This window comes from Barbatula barbatula (assembly GCF_947034865.1).
Source record: "Barbatula barbatula genome assembly, chromosome: 25".
Classification (NCBI taxonomy): Eukaryota; Metazoa; Chordata; class Actinopteri; order Cypriniformes; family Nemacheilidae; genus Barbatula; species Barbatula barbatula.
In genome coordinates, this window is record NC_136788.1 from 807968 (window position 1) to 822220 (window position 14253).

At 39.1% G+C, this 14253-nt stretch overlaps 2 protein-coding genes across 3 annotated transcripts in view; both read left to right on the forward strand.

Annotated features, from left to right (window-relative positions):
- Window positions 1-7964, forward strand: part of insc (INSC spindle orientation adaptor protein) — a gene marked incomplete at its 5' end in the record, with an annotated part of 28002 nt that extends 20038 nt beyond the window's left edge. Inside the window, 7 exons of the mRNA XM_079450878.1 lie at window positions 2551-2676; window positions 4383-4554; window positions 4746-4924; window positions 4999-5065; window positions 5700-5855; window positions 6882-6958; window positions 7624-7964. Coding sequence (XP_079307004.1) covers window positions 2551-2676; window positions 4383-4554; window positions 4746-4924; window positions 4999-5065; window positions 5700-5855; window positions 6882-6958; window positions 7624-7752 — 906 coding nt within the window. The 3' untranslated portion in view covers window positions 7753-7964. The remainder of the gene's footprint in view (window positions 1-2550; window positions 2677-4382; window positions 4555-4745; window positions 4925-4998; window positions 5066-5699; window positions 5856-6881; window positions 6959-7623) is intronic.
- A 2899-nt stretch (window positions 7965-10863) lies between these two features.
- Window positions 10864-14253, forward strand: part of LOC306890834 (ethanolamine kinase 1) — a 33791-nt gene continuing 30401 nt past the window's right edge. Inside the window, exon 1 of one of the 2 annotated variants that reach the window (XM_079450841.1) lies at window positions 10864-11125. In XM_079450841.1, the coding sequence (XP_079306967.1) occupies window positions 11003-11125 (123 nt within the window). In that variant the 5' untranslated portion in view covers window positions 10864-11002. The remainder of the gene's footprint in view (window positions 11126-14253) is intronic. The other variant, XM_079450840.1, reaches the window with a different exon arrangement.

The following is a 14253-nucleotide window of genomic DNA, read 5'->3' on the forward strand; positions in this document are numbered from 1 at the left end:
ATATCAACTACATTGTTTTTAATTAATTAATCAATTGTAGTTTGCAAACAATATGCATAAACTTTAATTGCCATAGCCACACCCATGACAGAAAACATTTTTACAATCCAAAAGAACGATGCGGGTATGATTTTAGTTGAGGCTGTCTTCTGGTTTCTCGGCTGGGCCATGGATTAAATCCCCCGTTAAATCCACTCAGCCGTCAGGATTCCCACCATCCGTGCCCGCTGTAGCGCTCGATGAGGCGCCATTTCTTTCCATCTGCTCACCTGTCTCCTCCGCGTCGGGGGCTGCGAGTTGCTCCTGTCCCACCACCTCATCCTCCAATTCCTCTGTTTTTAATTCTTGGATCAAGCAGGGCTCGCCCTCCACTGCAACGGGTATATTTTCACTCCTATTTCAGTCTGCTCTCAATTTTCTTTTAGGTATGATGAAGCGATCCATTTTTAGCTTCAAGATATAAAGTGTGTAGCAGCTCTTGCGGGCTCGCGACAGCGCCTTGAACGCAATGATGCAAGGCGCAGTGGCTGCAACATTACAGTTTTTCTCGATTGTTTACACACATTTTCTGAAAGCATGCCTCATATTCTCAGAACTCTACACACAAATCCAAAAACACAAACACAATTGGCAAAACCCCTCAATTCTCCTGCAAAATGAAACTTTACATTCAAAACAATGTTCTTTCTTCTCAAAATGGTATTTTGTTTTCAAATGACAAACACAAACCATCATATGAATAAACATTTATTAGAACCACTTGAACACTGATGTGCTCTTTATAAAACACTATGATCTATGTAAAACACTTCTCCATTCATCATAATGACTTTGCGCTTTATTTGGTTCAGTGTTACACTTACTACAGACAGTACATATACAAGTGTGTTGTAAAATATTTTTTGTATATATATATAAAAAATAGATTTTATAGTCAGAACACACAAATACACGATAACAAATATATTTTATTTTTCCAACAAAAACAATGTACAGTGTACATCCCAACCAACGCAAAGTGGCACATACAGTGGTCTACATACAAAACAACAGAAGAATTTACTGTATACAGTTACAGTAAATAAACTATGCTGCTGCATCTTCTCTTGGGTTTGGGTCTGACCACAGCACATCATCCACATCACAAGCAATGTTTTTCAGTCCAGCCATGAAAAGTCCTGCTATATCTCCACATGTGTCTTCCATAGCTTGGAGAAGGGGTATAAGCGTTTGTGACAGGTGTTTACACATGTGATGAGTGAATGTTCATATTTGAATGGCAGTGTGTACCTTGTGAAAACAAGAGATTTTTCTGCCCGAAAATTGTGCCAAACGCAGAGAATTGTGTGTAGTGTTTTGAAAAAAGTGTGTTTTAGATCTGCAATGTGAGTGTAAAGCAGGAATTGTGCTTGTAGTTTAGCAGAATTGGTTCAGGGGGTTGGTGCATGAGTTACATGTTGTGGTCATTGTGTCTCAAGTACCAATATTTGTGTGTTAACAATCGAGAAAAACTGTAATGGGGCGTCGCAGTGATTCTTATGTTTATATTTTTTTATATGTCGAATAAATTATTAATTATTATTGTTCTGCGTAATTTGAAGAGAACCATTTTTAAATCTTTATCCCGGATATATATATTTTAATATATATTAAATATGTTTTATCAGGAAGGGGGTGGGGGGTCAAATGATAATAATGGCTCACCATTATGCAGCACAGGTGCATCACAATGAAAATGTGTTGGCAAGTTGTGTCTAAACAGGTGAAAAGTGCTTATGGTTTTGCCAAAAAAGTGATTGATTCAATCAGTGGGTTCAGGCAACTGAGCATTTGGTTCAGACAATAGGGTTTAGTGTTTTACCAACTGAGAAAAACTGTAATAAATGTACGATAATGATGGATTTATTTATTATAGAGCAAAAGACCCGAAAGACGTGATTATGGGATGTATTCTCTCAGCTCTTGGTCTCCTGTATTTAATGGTTGGACCTTTTTTGCTTCATTCCTTTTTGATGATTTCCCCCCAAATGCAAAAAATCTACAAAGATCAATAAAGTAACGGGTTGTATTTATACCGCTTTACAGGTTTTACATTTGAGTTTTTGTGAATTGTCATATGTTGTTGTGAGTGAGCTGACACACTGATTATAATAACGATTTAATAAACCCATGAAATGCTGACATTAGAGATAAACTCACTGACGGTTGTTTGGGGATGATGGGCTCTGGATTCCTGGAATCAGGCGAAATGTGTGTGATGTGAGGTGATGTGAAGGGTTTAGAGATGATGAAACCTCTCCAGCATGCCATTGTGCGGCCTCAGACCCACAGACCCACAGTCATGTTGTCCGCCGCATTACGCTTATTCACATAATGACGGTGTTTACATCGTCTGACAGTCATTTTCTCTCTAGTGACCAACACAGTTGTGAACTAAAACATCTTCATCTTGCTGTAAACAGACCTGATGTAGCTCTTCACAAACTCTCTCGGCATAATCACAGACCCGTGTGGATATCAGTGAGTTTGTTTGTTTGTGTGTTTCCACAGGAGGGTGCAGTGGTGGCTCTGCTGAAGATCTGTAGACAGGAGTGTTTCTCGTCTCTTTACGCTGATGCTTTGAGAACCGTGGCATCCATCTGCTGTGTGGAAGAGGGTATCACACAGCTGGAGAAGGTAACGTACTGAACATGTGTGTGAATGAAAACTACTGATATCATGAGAGATTTCAAGGGTTTTATTCGTGAAATGTTTTTACAGATATAAAAAGACTGCAGGAGTTTGTCTGAGAATATCACATTGAGATGTGTGTCATATAAGGACAAAACAACAATTAATCTACAACACATTCATGTTCTTGTACATTTAGGATTTTAGGCTACATGGTTTTTGGATGAATGAGACTCCTGCACTTGAGACGCACAAAGCGTGTCTTGTCATAGGCATGGTCATGGTCATTTGTGCTGGATGTCATAGCTTGTGTAACAGCGCCACCGTGGGCTGATGTGATAACACTGAATCTGACCCGACAGACAGAAGAATGACAATTACTACAAGGATCACATTTTAGTCGGGAAGGGCTTCCAGAATTATTTCACTTAGCTCCATTAACTCATCCAACAACGAGAAACATTCAGAAATCAGAGTTTCATTTCAGTTCTCCACAACTGAATCTTAACCTCATCACCTCTTTCAATAAGAAATACTAAACATAAACACAACTCTGCATGAATACATATAAAGCCTGTAATGAAATGCAAGATATTGTATAAAAGAAAAAGGAAAACCTAAATATACACTCAAGTGCAGAATTCCCTAAACTCATTTCCAGGAGACCCCCGGACACAGAACATTGTATTGGGGTTTTGTTAACTTGGGACAGTACTATGCAAGAAACAGGTTATTGAGTGATGACTTTTTAAAAGTATCATAAGCGTATAATGTCTATACAACTGAATGTTAATATACCGGCACATTCATACAAACAGCAGTCAGATTATAACATATTCCAGTTCAAATATTTCCACATTCTCTTGCTTGAGGTTTTCGGGTTTCTGAGGATTGTTCATGTTTGTTTCGAGCCCTCGGTCTGGCAGGCTCCTTATTTTTGTCTCATATAAAGAAAAGACATTGATTTGAATAATGCTTACAGGTCAAAAAGAATTCTACACATCCTGAACAAAAAATGAGCTGTGAATGTTCCTGCTCTCTATGATTTCCCTTTTTTCGGTGTCACTGTCTTTACTAGTGTGTGTTTACTGGGACATTTTACTTACATTTAATTACTTTAAATTGTACTTATTTTATTTACACTTTTACAGAAAAGGAAAATAGGTTGAATGAAGTGAGTGTAAAATAAAGATGTTTTGGTACACGTTCATTGCTGGCTGGTGGCAAAACTTCAGCACACACAAACACAGACATGTTTACTAATGGAGTACACACAGATAACGTCTATAACAAATGTATTAAAGTTGAACGTCATGTTTTTGCTTGATGATTGACAGACAGAATGTGTTCAGGTACAGTTTGTGTTACTCAATCTCAGCACGAATCTAACATGTAGATTAGATTAGATTCAACTTTATTGTCATTACACATAAACAAGTACAGTATAACGAAATGTAGTTTAGGTCTAACCAGAAGTGCAGTTAGCAAGTGCAGGATATACAGTTAGAATAAATACAGAATACAATATTAGGAAAATATGATACAGTGGGCATGGACTATGAAAATATTTTACAGTAGGCATGTTCTATGAACAATATATACAGATGACTATGAACATTAACACTATGAACATTAATGTAGAGGTGGATATGAACAGATAATAGAGAGCAGCGAGTAACTAAGCGAGCAATAGTTTTGTGTGTTGTGTGCAGGTGGATGGGATCCTGTGTCTGGCAGATATCTTAACAGACGCTTCATGTGCAGAGACCACACGAGCTGAAGCGGCTGCTGTGATGGCACAGATCACGTCTCCGCATCACACATCTACACAACATCTCGCCAGCTTCCTGGAGAGCATGCAGGACATCGTCACGGCTCTCATCAGTCAGTTTCACTCATAGCGAGCGAGCGTTTACTGTGTGCTGCTGTTATTTGTGATACCAACTTGGAGATGAAGAATAGACATGAAAACAAACACTTAACGTTTGTAAAACTGTGGATTGTGTGTGGTTCAGTCTGGAAAGTCTTTGTATGATAAAGCGTGCTTTAATGTAGTGATGATTGTGTTTGTGTAGATCTGTGTGAGACTGCCTCCTGTGGTGAAGTGTTTCTGTTGGCCTCGGCAGCTCTGGCAAACATCACATTCTTTGACAGTATGGCCTGTGAGATCCTCCTGCAGCTCAACGCCATTCGCATACTCGTCCAGGCCTGCAGAGACCGCCAGAGAGTTGACACACCGTACTCCAAAGACCAGGTACAGGTGCTCCCACACAACTCTACATCACCACATAAATGAAAGATCACGTAGAAATGCTTTCATGTCCACAGGTTGTGACGATCCTTGCCAATCTGTCGGTCTTGGAGCAGTGCAGCGGCGAGGTGCTTCAGGAGAAGGGTTCGTTCGCATCTACAAATCAACAAAACTGTTGTGCCTTCAAGAAATACTTCAGCCAAAAACAAAACATTCTGCCGTGACGCGCTCACCTCACGCCATTCCAAATGAACCCGTTCTCACTTAAAGAGAATTCAAGTTCTGGACACGTTTCACTGCATAGTTTTAACAGATGAATATGAGCTTCTCTCAAAACCATATCGATTGGACATTTCTTAAGTCATTCATATCTGGAATGAGAGAATTTTCCGTTTTTGGTGAACGATGCGGTGCCAGATAACTGAGCTCCCCACATTCATCATCACCAGTAAGAGAGCCACAGGGCCTCATTTATAAATTGTTGAGTAGAAACCGTCCTAAACGATTCATAGAACGAACGTACGTGTACGCCGCCCAATCCGGTGTGAGATCTATAAATCGCAAAGGATCGTGAGATTACGCGCAAGTGAATATGAACTTTGCCGCTGATTTTTAGCCTACACACACTCTGCGATCAAATCTGCGCATAAGCAGTCTTTCATTTCATTTCACAATAGGGTATACGACTGAAAGTAATGTTATTTCAGTGTTTTTGGTTAAGCAGAATCAGAAAGAGCTTTATGGCCAAGTGTCTGTGTGTTGTGATGATTTCTTGTAGGAATTGAGCAGCTGCTGCTGTTGTTAAATGAAAAGCCGTCGTCGTCCAGTCCGTCTGAGAGCGCTGCGTGTGAACGGGTTCAACAGAAAGCTGCCGTCACACTGGCTCGACTCAGCAGAGATCCACACGTGGCTCAGACTGCCATACAGCTCATGGGTATGTATGGAAAAACATTTGATCATATTTTCACTCAACTGAATCGTAAGGTGAATGTTTTATATTGTGATCCCAACACAACAACTTCATTGTGCTTGCATAGATAAGGGGAGTAGTTCACTTTGTAACAATGCAAATGATAGGAAACACTATATAAATAAAGTCGTCTTGACTTTGATGGACTTGACTTTGATGAATCAGCTGGTGTTGTTTAGAACCTTTTTAAGCTGCGATGAAACTTGGACCTTAACCAACAGCCCCCCCACGTGTTGTCTAGTGAAACCATTGGTCATTTTCCAAGAAAACTAAAAAATGGTTATAAACATAAATACTTGCTTGCAGTATTATGATACGCAGTTATGGTACAGTTGATGGCATGTGTGTCGATTCATTGGGATTTTAGTGTAGCAATAGAAAGAAATGTAGAATATGTAGAAACATCTGTGTTTGCCCATTCAAGAAGATAGAACTGTGGACTTGCTATGACGTAAACATAGCTGCCGAGTGGCATGACATCCGTAAATGGACTTTGGTTCAGTTCCCAGGAACACACAGACTTGAATAAATATAAACCCAGAATGCCCTGTTACTTTGTAAAAATGCTCCCATGAAGATCCATGCTCCAGGTAACACTTACATTGAACATGCAGATTTAACTTTGATAAAGCAACCCAGTTACTAGACCACATCGGCCTACCTGCTGTTGATCCCTTTAAAGTAAACTATAGCCTACATCTCAAGCCATAGAGAAGTGCAGAGAGGAGGCTTTCATCTCCCATACACTGAAAATCTAAAGGACTACACACCTAATATGTCAATAGAGACTCCCACGACCACACTTTTCAGCTAAAACATAAGTCACGAAGATGAATGGATTTAACCCATGTAAAGTCATGTAAAGCAGATTTCTACAGTGAGGCAGATGTGACACTATTAGGGACATTTTACTGCTTGCGTTTCTCACTTTTAAAAGATAGCAAGAACCGAAAAAAGCTTCATGTATAATATGGGACTGTTATTCTTCAGCTGTTCCTTGTCTCATTGAGTTGTGCCGGTCACCAGCAGAAAGGAACAACAGTGACTCTGTGCTCGTGGCCAGTCTGGTAATAAAACCTCTGAAATAATATTTTTGTTTACATATCAGTATTTCTCACTTCAAATAGTGTATATATTTTATGTGATCATGCAAATGCCACAATAACAATTTTAGCCGTATAGCCTGAATAACCATAACTAGATTATTTATTTCACACACACACGCACACGCACACCACACACACACACACACACACACACACACACACACACTCTCACACACACACACACACACAAACACACACGTATATATATATATATATATATATACATATGTGACCCTGGATCTTAAGTAGCACAGGACCATTTTAGTCATTAGGATATGAAGTAAAAATCATGTTCCATGAAGACATTTTTAATTTCCTACCCTTAATAAATAAGTGTGAGTGGATGGTCTGTTACAGCGCCTCGGATTAACAACTTCAAAAGACAATTTTCTCAATATCTCAATTTTTTTGCACTCTCAGATTCCAGAGATTAAACGATTGTATCTCCGCTATTTATTGTCATATCCTAACAAACAATAGTTCGATTTCGATAAATTGACCCATAAAGATGGTTTTGTTTTCCAGGGTCACATACACAGTATATGTAGTACGTTATTATTTTTAAGGTTTCTTTCAGGGTCACAACACGCTGTATCAGAGATGTTGTATTGTGACCGTGTGTGCAGGCCGCTCTGAGGAGACTGGCGCTTGAATGTCCAGACAGTATAACACCTGCTGACCACCAACAGCTCATCAAACCCAGACTGGTGGATTCCTTTCTTCTGTGCTCCAACATGGAGGAAAGTTTCGTCTAAAAGACCTGCAATTTGTCTTTAGCCAAAGAAATTAAGAATGTTTGCTGTATTTACACAATAGCTTAAAGAAAACGAGTGACATATGCTTTTATAAAACAGAACATGAATCATGCAGGATTGGGATGTATAAAGATGACATGTACTGATTCTGAATTATTTAATACTTTTGTTAAATGAACACAAGGAAGAATAAAGAATAAAGATCTTCTTTTAACTGGACTTCTCTTTGAAAGATCAGTCATAATGAATGTAAAGTGATTTTCTACCATATCTATTATTTCATTCACTCTATATGTTATCCTTATCACATGGCCCCTCAAATACCAGATGCCATTATAAAACCATGAGCAATAACAGGAACTGGGCTTCTTCACTTTCCCTTACACTCAAGTACATCAGAGTGTTTTAGCCCCTGAAAAGACTCTTCAGGTGCCATGCTATGGGTTTCCTACTTGGTCCAAAGTTTGATCAGGAAACCACCTTAACTTTCACTGATCTTAAGGTTGAGGCCAGATGAACTAAGTAAGTGGGAGAGCCTTCAGGGATGGGTGTGAACACTGGATAGAGTGATGGGTGGGTGGCGATGACCCACAGCCCTGAGAGACGACAGGCAGAGATGTGAAGAGGCAGTGGCACCACCACACACAAGATGATGTTAGAGCTCAGGTTCGGACACGTGTCTCTGGCGTGGTAGTCAGCTCCTCCACCACCTAGCCGTAGGTGTTTGTAAATCCCAGCAGTCAGATGCACTCTTAGAAGTAATCAGAGGAGTTTAATATTCAACAAGAATAATCATTTTCCTCAAGGAGAGCAAACAAAGAATGTCCAGTTCAAAAGGTACAGTAGCAAAACCACACAAAAAGAAGGCCAAAACAAAATGCAGGGAAAATACCGAACAGCATTAACCTTAATGTCTAGCTTCCGTTATCCCTCGGCTGCGTGTGAACCTGAGGCTTGTTTTTACGGCAAATGATGCAGGTGTGTTATACGTTCCGGTGAGGAACGCAGCATTTTTCATTTTGTTCCAAAAGGATAGCGTCTCCTCTGTGCGGGAGTGTGGATATTTCTCCTAAAACAAATGCATCAATTTGCTTCAGAAGACCTTTGTTAAGAGTCATTATTTGATCGAAGGATGAAGTTTTTGGAGCTTCAGATAAATGGCCCCCTATTCACTCTCATACTAACGCTTGGAAGGAAAATGATACGTGGTGGTATTATAACTCCGACTGCATTACTCTTCAAGAAGAAAGTCATGTTCAGTGAGGATGCCTTGAGGGTGAGAAGAACATTGGGAAATTTTGTTTTGCTTCTGATGTCTTTCCTATTATTATATGCAAATCAATTCAATTGTGCAATTGAAATCTTCCCTTAAAGCAACACTTTGTAGTTTTTCGACCTTAAAATAATGTTTTTTTACTGATTCTGCTTGACCTATCTGCAGGGTTTTACACTGTCAATCACCAAATACTGCTAGCAACCCTGTCATCTTTAGGAATCTCAGGCTCCCCTCTCCACTGGTACCAATCCTACCTCTCCGGCAGATTCTTCAGGGTGTCAGGGAGAGGCTCGCTGTCTACTGCTCACCACATGATCACTGGGGTCCCTCAGAGATCAGTGTTTGGACCGCTGCTTTTTTGGGGACCCATCATACAGGCACACGGCTTCTCGTGTCACTGTTATGCTGACAACACCCAGATCTACATCTCGTTCCACCCAGATGATACCACTATAGCACCTCTCATAACAGCCTGCCTAGTTGACATCTCAGCTTGGATGAAAGAGCATCACCTCCAGCTGAACCCGGCCAAGACAGAACTACTGGTATTTCCGGCACACCCCACGGTGTAACACATCCTCACCGTCCACATTGGAAATTCCACAATCACTCCCTCCGAAACAGCCAGGAACCTCAGGGTCATATTTGATGAACAGCTGTCCTTCAATGATCACATTGCAAAGACAACGCGATCATGCCGATATGCCTTATTCATCATTCGAAAGCTTAGACCCTATCTCACTCGCATGCGGCACAACTCCTTGTCCAGGCCCTGGTCATTTTAAGGTTGGACTACTGCAATGCTCTCCTTGCTGGTCTTCCCAAAAGGGCTTTATAAGACATGCAGCTCCCTCATAAATATATATTACCCCTTTATTCCCCACACTTTACATATTGTTCCCCTTTATCTACAGGTACTGTAGAGGTACATTATTGTTTCAAGTATTTAAGATGTAAATCCTGTTTAATTGTGTGGTACATTGTGGGCCGTAATCTCAAGCGAAGGAAACTATTGAAGTTTCTAGTGAAAAGTTTACTATTGTCTTAACTAACAGAGATTTTAATAATAAATACAAAACAAACACCCACGAGGGGGTAACATAAAAAAACACGGGAAAATAATAACATGACAAGACAGGACAGGACTAAGACTAACTACACTTAAACAAGACTCAAATTTTATTTAAACATGAACTTCAAGACTAGACTAGACTAGACTAGACTAACACCACACAGGAACTCACCCAACAACCACAATGAACCACAAGACAGAAGACACAAGGGAATTAAATAAGGGACCAAATCAAGAGGGGAACAGTTGTAGGGGCATGAATCCATAACGAGGAAACAAAAGGATGGGAACAGAGACGAGACCGGAGAGAGCATATGGCAAGCCAAATAAACAAAAGTCTCTCTCCACATTAAACATGAGGTTCTGTCATGAGGATGCACAATCCTTTCTGTGGAGTTTTTAGAATATTCTTTGGTACATGAGAATATTTGAGCGCTTCACTTTTTGATGGAGGTGTTGAACTTTGATCACATTTACAATTACAGTCACCCTGATACATAAGCATTTACTGTAGTAACAGCGAAGCAAACACACAATCATAACATGATCTGCAACACAAAATAAGTCTGTGTCACATGTATTATGATAAAAACATATTTTACTAATACATAGAGCTAAAACGAAAAAGCTGCTTCTGCTAAAAGTAAATGTGTAATAGCTAAACACTGCTTATCTGCTTTACATCAAACATTGAGACATTTCTCTTTAAATGTACCCTTTTCATTTGAAGCTAAGGTTAATAAGTAAACTCCTAACTAACTAAGCAATGAAGATGCCCAAAAGAACATTGCACTGTGATAAACCCAGCCGCTTGCCGAGTCACTCAGATGGACAGATTGCCATGTTGCTAGGGCCATCATTTAACTGCTATAGATCATCTGAGGTGTGATTCTGTTGAGAAAATGGAAAATGATGCAAGATTACATTTGGACATCAGTGTTGATGAGCGCTTCCCTCGGCATGGCATTAGAACACTTCTTAAAAAACTGAGACCACAATGGAGACCAGAAGATGTTCAGATCAAGGCAAGTTGATCATAATTAAACGCATCTAATTGCATTGTTTCCTTCTTTTACAGTCAGAATTGTCTTAAGCCTTTAACGTTTAATGTATAAGGAAACGAAAATAAATTTCTATAGCGTTTATTAAATTAAAGTTCATTTAAACTCATACTAATATATTATTTGTTCATTTGTGTTCATAAATTACTTTAGGGTTAATTTGGACAACTTGTATTGGTATATTGGTCCATTTCAACCTATACTTGAATAAAAGTAAAACAACTCGATATTTTAATGCACTTAAGTAATTAAGGAGTGATGACACGAGGAATTACATTTCTCACGATCAATACATCATATCTTAAAACATCCTCTTCATCTTTGAAGAAAGCATTACTGTGAATACATTCTGTATACATTGTAAATAAGCTAACATTGCATTTTGTTACATTATAATATAATTAATTAACTGTTTTTTAAAACGTAATATTCCAAGTGTACTCCATTTGTATGAGGAACAGAAAATGGATAAACATCCACCAAAACTCAGATCTGGTAGGAATTCACATTCAAAACTGCCGCCAGAAGAAACAAAATGTTAGCTTTGATGTGAAATGGCATTGGCTCTCGTGTGTCTCGTGACCGATTGCGTCATTACGTCCATTTTGTATATGAAATGGTATTTGCTCAAATGACTGCTTTTCCCTGAAACACAACAAAAACGCATTATAATAAGCTGCTTCCAAAAACCACCTTCGGGCTTAGTTTTTTGGCAGTGGGTAAGATTTGCATTATTTTAGCATTAATTTAGTTATTACCCAAAGTAGTCTGTCAAATATGGTGGAACACAAATGTGGACATGTCCACATTCAAGTCTTTCATACAATGAACCAAAACAACTTTTGTTACAGATTTTTCAGAACTCAAAAATAATTTGATTAAATCAATACTTAGCATAAAAATACATCCTGCACACTATTTAACCCAATAAACACGAACATTAACAATGTTTCAGTCCCATGACCTGCTTCAGGTAGACTATTTGTTCTTTGATATTAAATGAGTATGTGCAATACCCAGGGGTCGAACCCATTACCCTTGGCTTGTGAGCGCCACGCTCTAAGGAAATATTCATTTACTTATCATAGAAACATACAGGATGACTTAAAACAATTCCCAACAGATAGATTGAAAAGAAGCTGCTTGTTTATTGCTCAGATGCAATTATTGTTTGACTGTTCACATTATTTTCAAATTCCAGTGTGAACTGGTCACAATACCAAACCTAAACAAGGACATCATTGCAGGCAGCACACTGTTATACAGTAATGAAAATGGTTCAAAAGACACAGAAATTCAGTTGTTAAGCTTAACCCATTAGCGTTCTATTGTATCGCCTGTACAGAAAGATCTTAGGGATGCTAAAGGGATGAACTTAACCCAAAAGCATAAAAAAGGAGTGAAAGGCAAATGAACAGAAACCAGATCATAATATTAAATGCTGTCAAAACAGATGTAAATGAGCGGCAAATTAATGAAGAACCTTAAAGCAATGAAATATAAAAGGCCACAAAGCAACTGAAACCAGGAGTCCAATTAATAGTTCAAATGAAAGGTTCTAATCCACAGATATATCCAGAGAAGCTCTTCTCCTGTGAGTCAATGTTCAGAGAATGGGAAAGAGTTTTTTCCTTACTTTCACCTGCCAGTATTCAGAGGTGAATGTACTGAGGTGTTGAGCTTCATGGAGTTTATAGAATCACAGCATAGGGTTTTGGCATGTAGTTGATGATAAGCATCACAAACTGTTGCCCACTCAGAATTATATCAGCATTTTTAAAAAGAGAAAGATGGAGAGACTGAAAGAGACAGAGGTCACTAGGTTCTTTAGATCCGCACCACTTTCTCTCAACAGACCTGAGAGTGGTGCTAGACTGTTGCTGAAGTGGGAACTCGCTTGAGGTCAAACGACGCAGTCAGGTTGTTGGAGTTGGCAGCCTGTTGTTTTCCAAGGTGGATGTTGAAGTCTTCAAGTACCACCAGAGGAGTACCATTCTCAGGGAAGCATCCAACTCTTCCAAGAAATGTCCAAGCTGACCTGGAGAACGATAGATAACTACAGCATGAGTTTAAACAGGGTGGATGACAGTAAGAGCATGTGACTCGAAGGTGATGTTGTCGCAAGAGGGTGCCAGCGGTTTGAATTTCCAATCATTAGGGATCAGTAGACTGGTTCCTCCATCCCTTCCTGATGTATGTGGACTGTGGGAGACAGTGTGTGGCATTGTTCTCTGGCTAGAATTGAAAGACCAGAATGTTTAGCAATAGCAGATTGGCAGTTCCATAAACCAATAGGAAAGGTAATTGAGGTAGTCGTGGATACTGAGAGTGCGCAGATTATTCACATTACATTGCCTTCCATGTAAAACAAGAGATTTAAGATTAAGAAACATATCAAGTGAAAAGAGTTAATACTTAAGTGCAATATTCTAGGGCCTTGTCAGTGGAGTGGTGAAGGTAGAGTCGCTGGTCTTTACTCACTTTGATCTTCACATGATGAGGGCTGCATGCGATGAGGTTTATTATAAACCCGCTTGAATTACGTAATTTAATTCAGCAGTACACGCCTTACAATATCACACAATAAACAAGCGAAACCAGCACGAGACTAGACGAGAACAAATGCGATTTCAATACGTGACATGGCAGTTGTAAACAATGCAATGTTTCCTAGCAAAGACACTGCCCTAAACTCAATAAGACAAGAATCAATACACTTATGCGCTTCTGTTGACTTCTGCTGTTAAACTGCTTCTTTAATTTCATTTATGCACACAAGTCAACATAATGATTTTATAACATTCATATTTGGTTTAAAGGTCAATTTTTTAAACATTATCATTGACTTACATTGCAACATGAAATGTATGAATTATTTATTGAAAGAAGTATTGGGAATGAATGTGTTATAGGAAATTATTTTTCTTTTATAAATCACAGGGTTAGAAAAGTTAAAATATAGCCATGTTCAGCAGTAGCAGGCTCAGAGAAGATCACAGTCCAAAATAACACTGGTTGTTGTTTCCCACCGGTAAATGGTTTACTTGGCACTGAGATCTTTGAAACATGATGCAATGTAAGTTGCTTTGGAT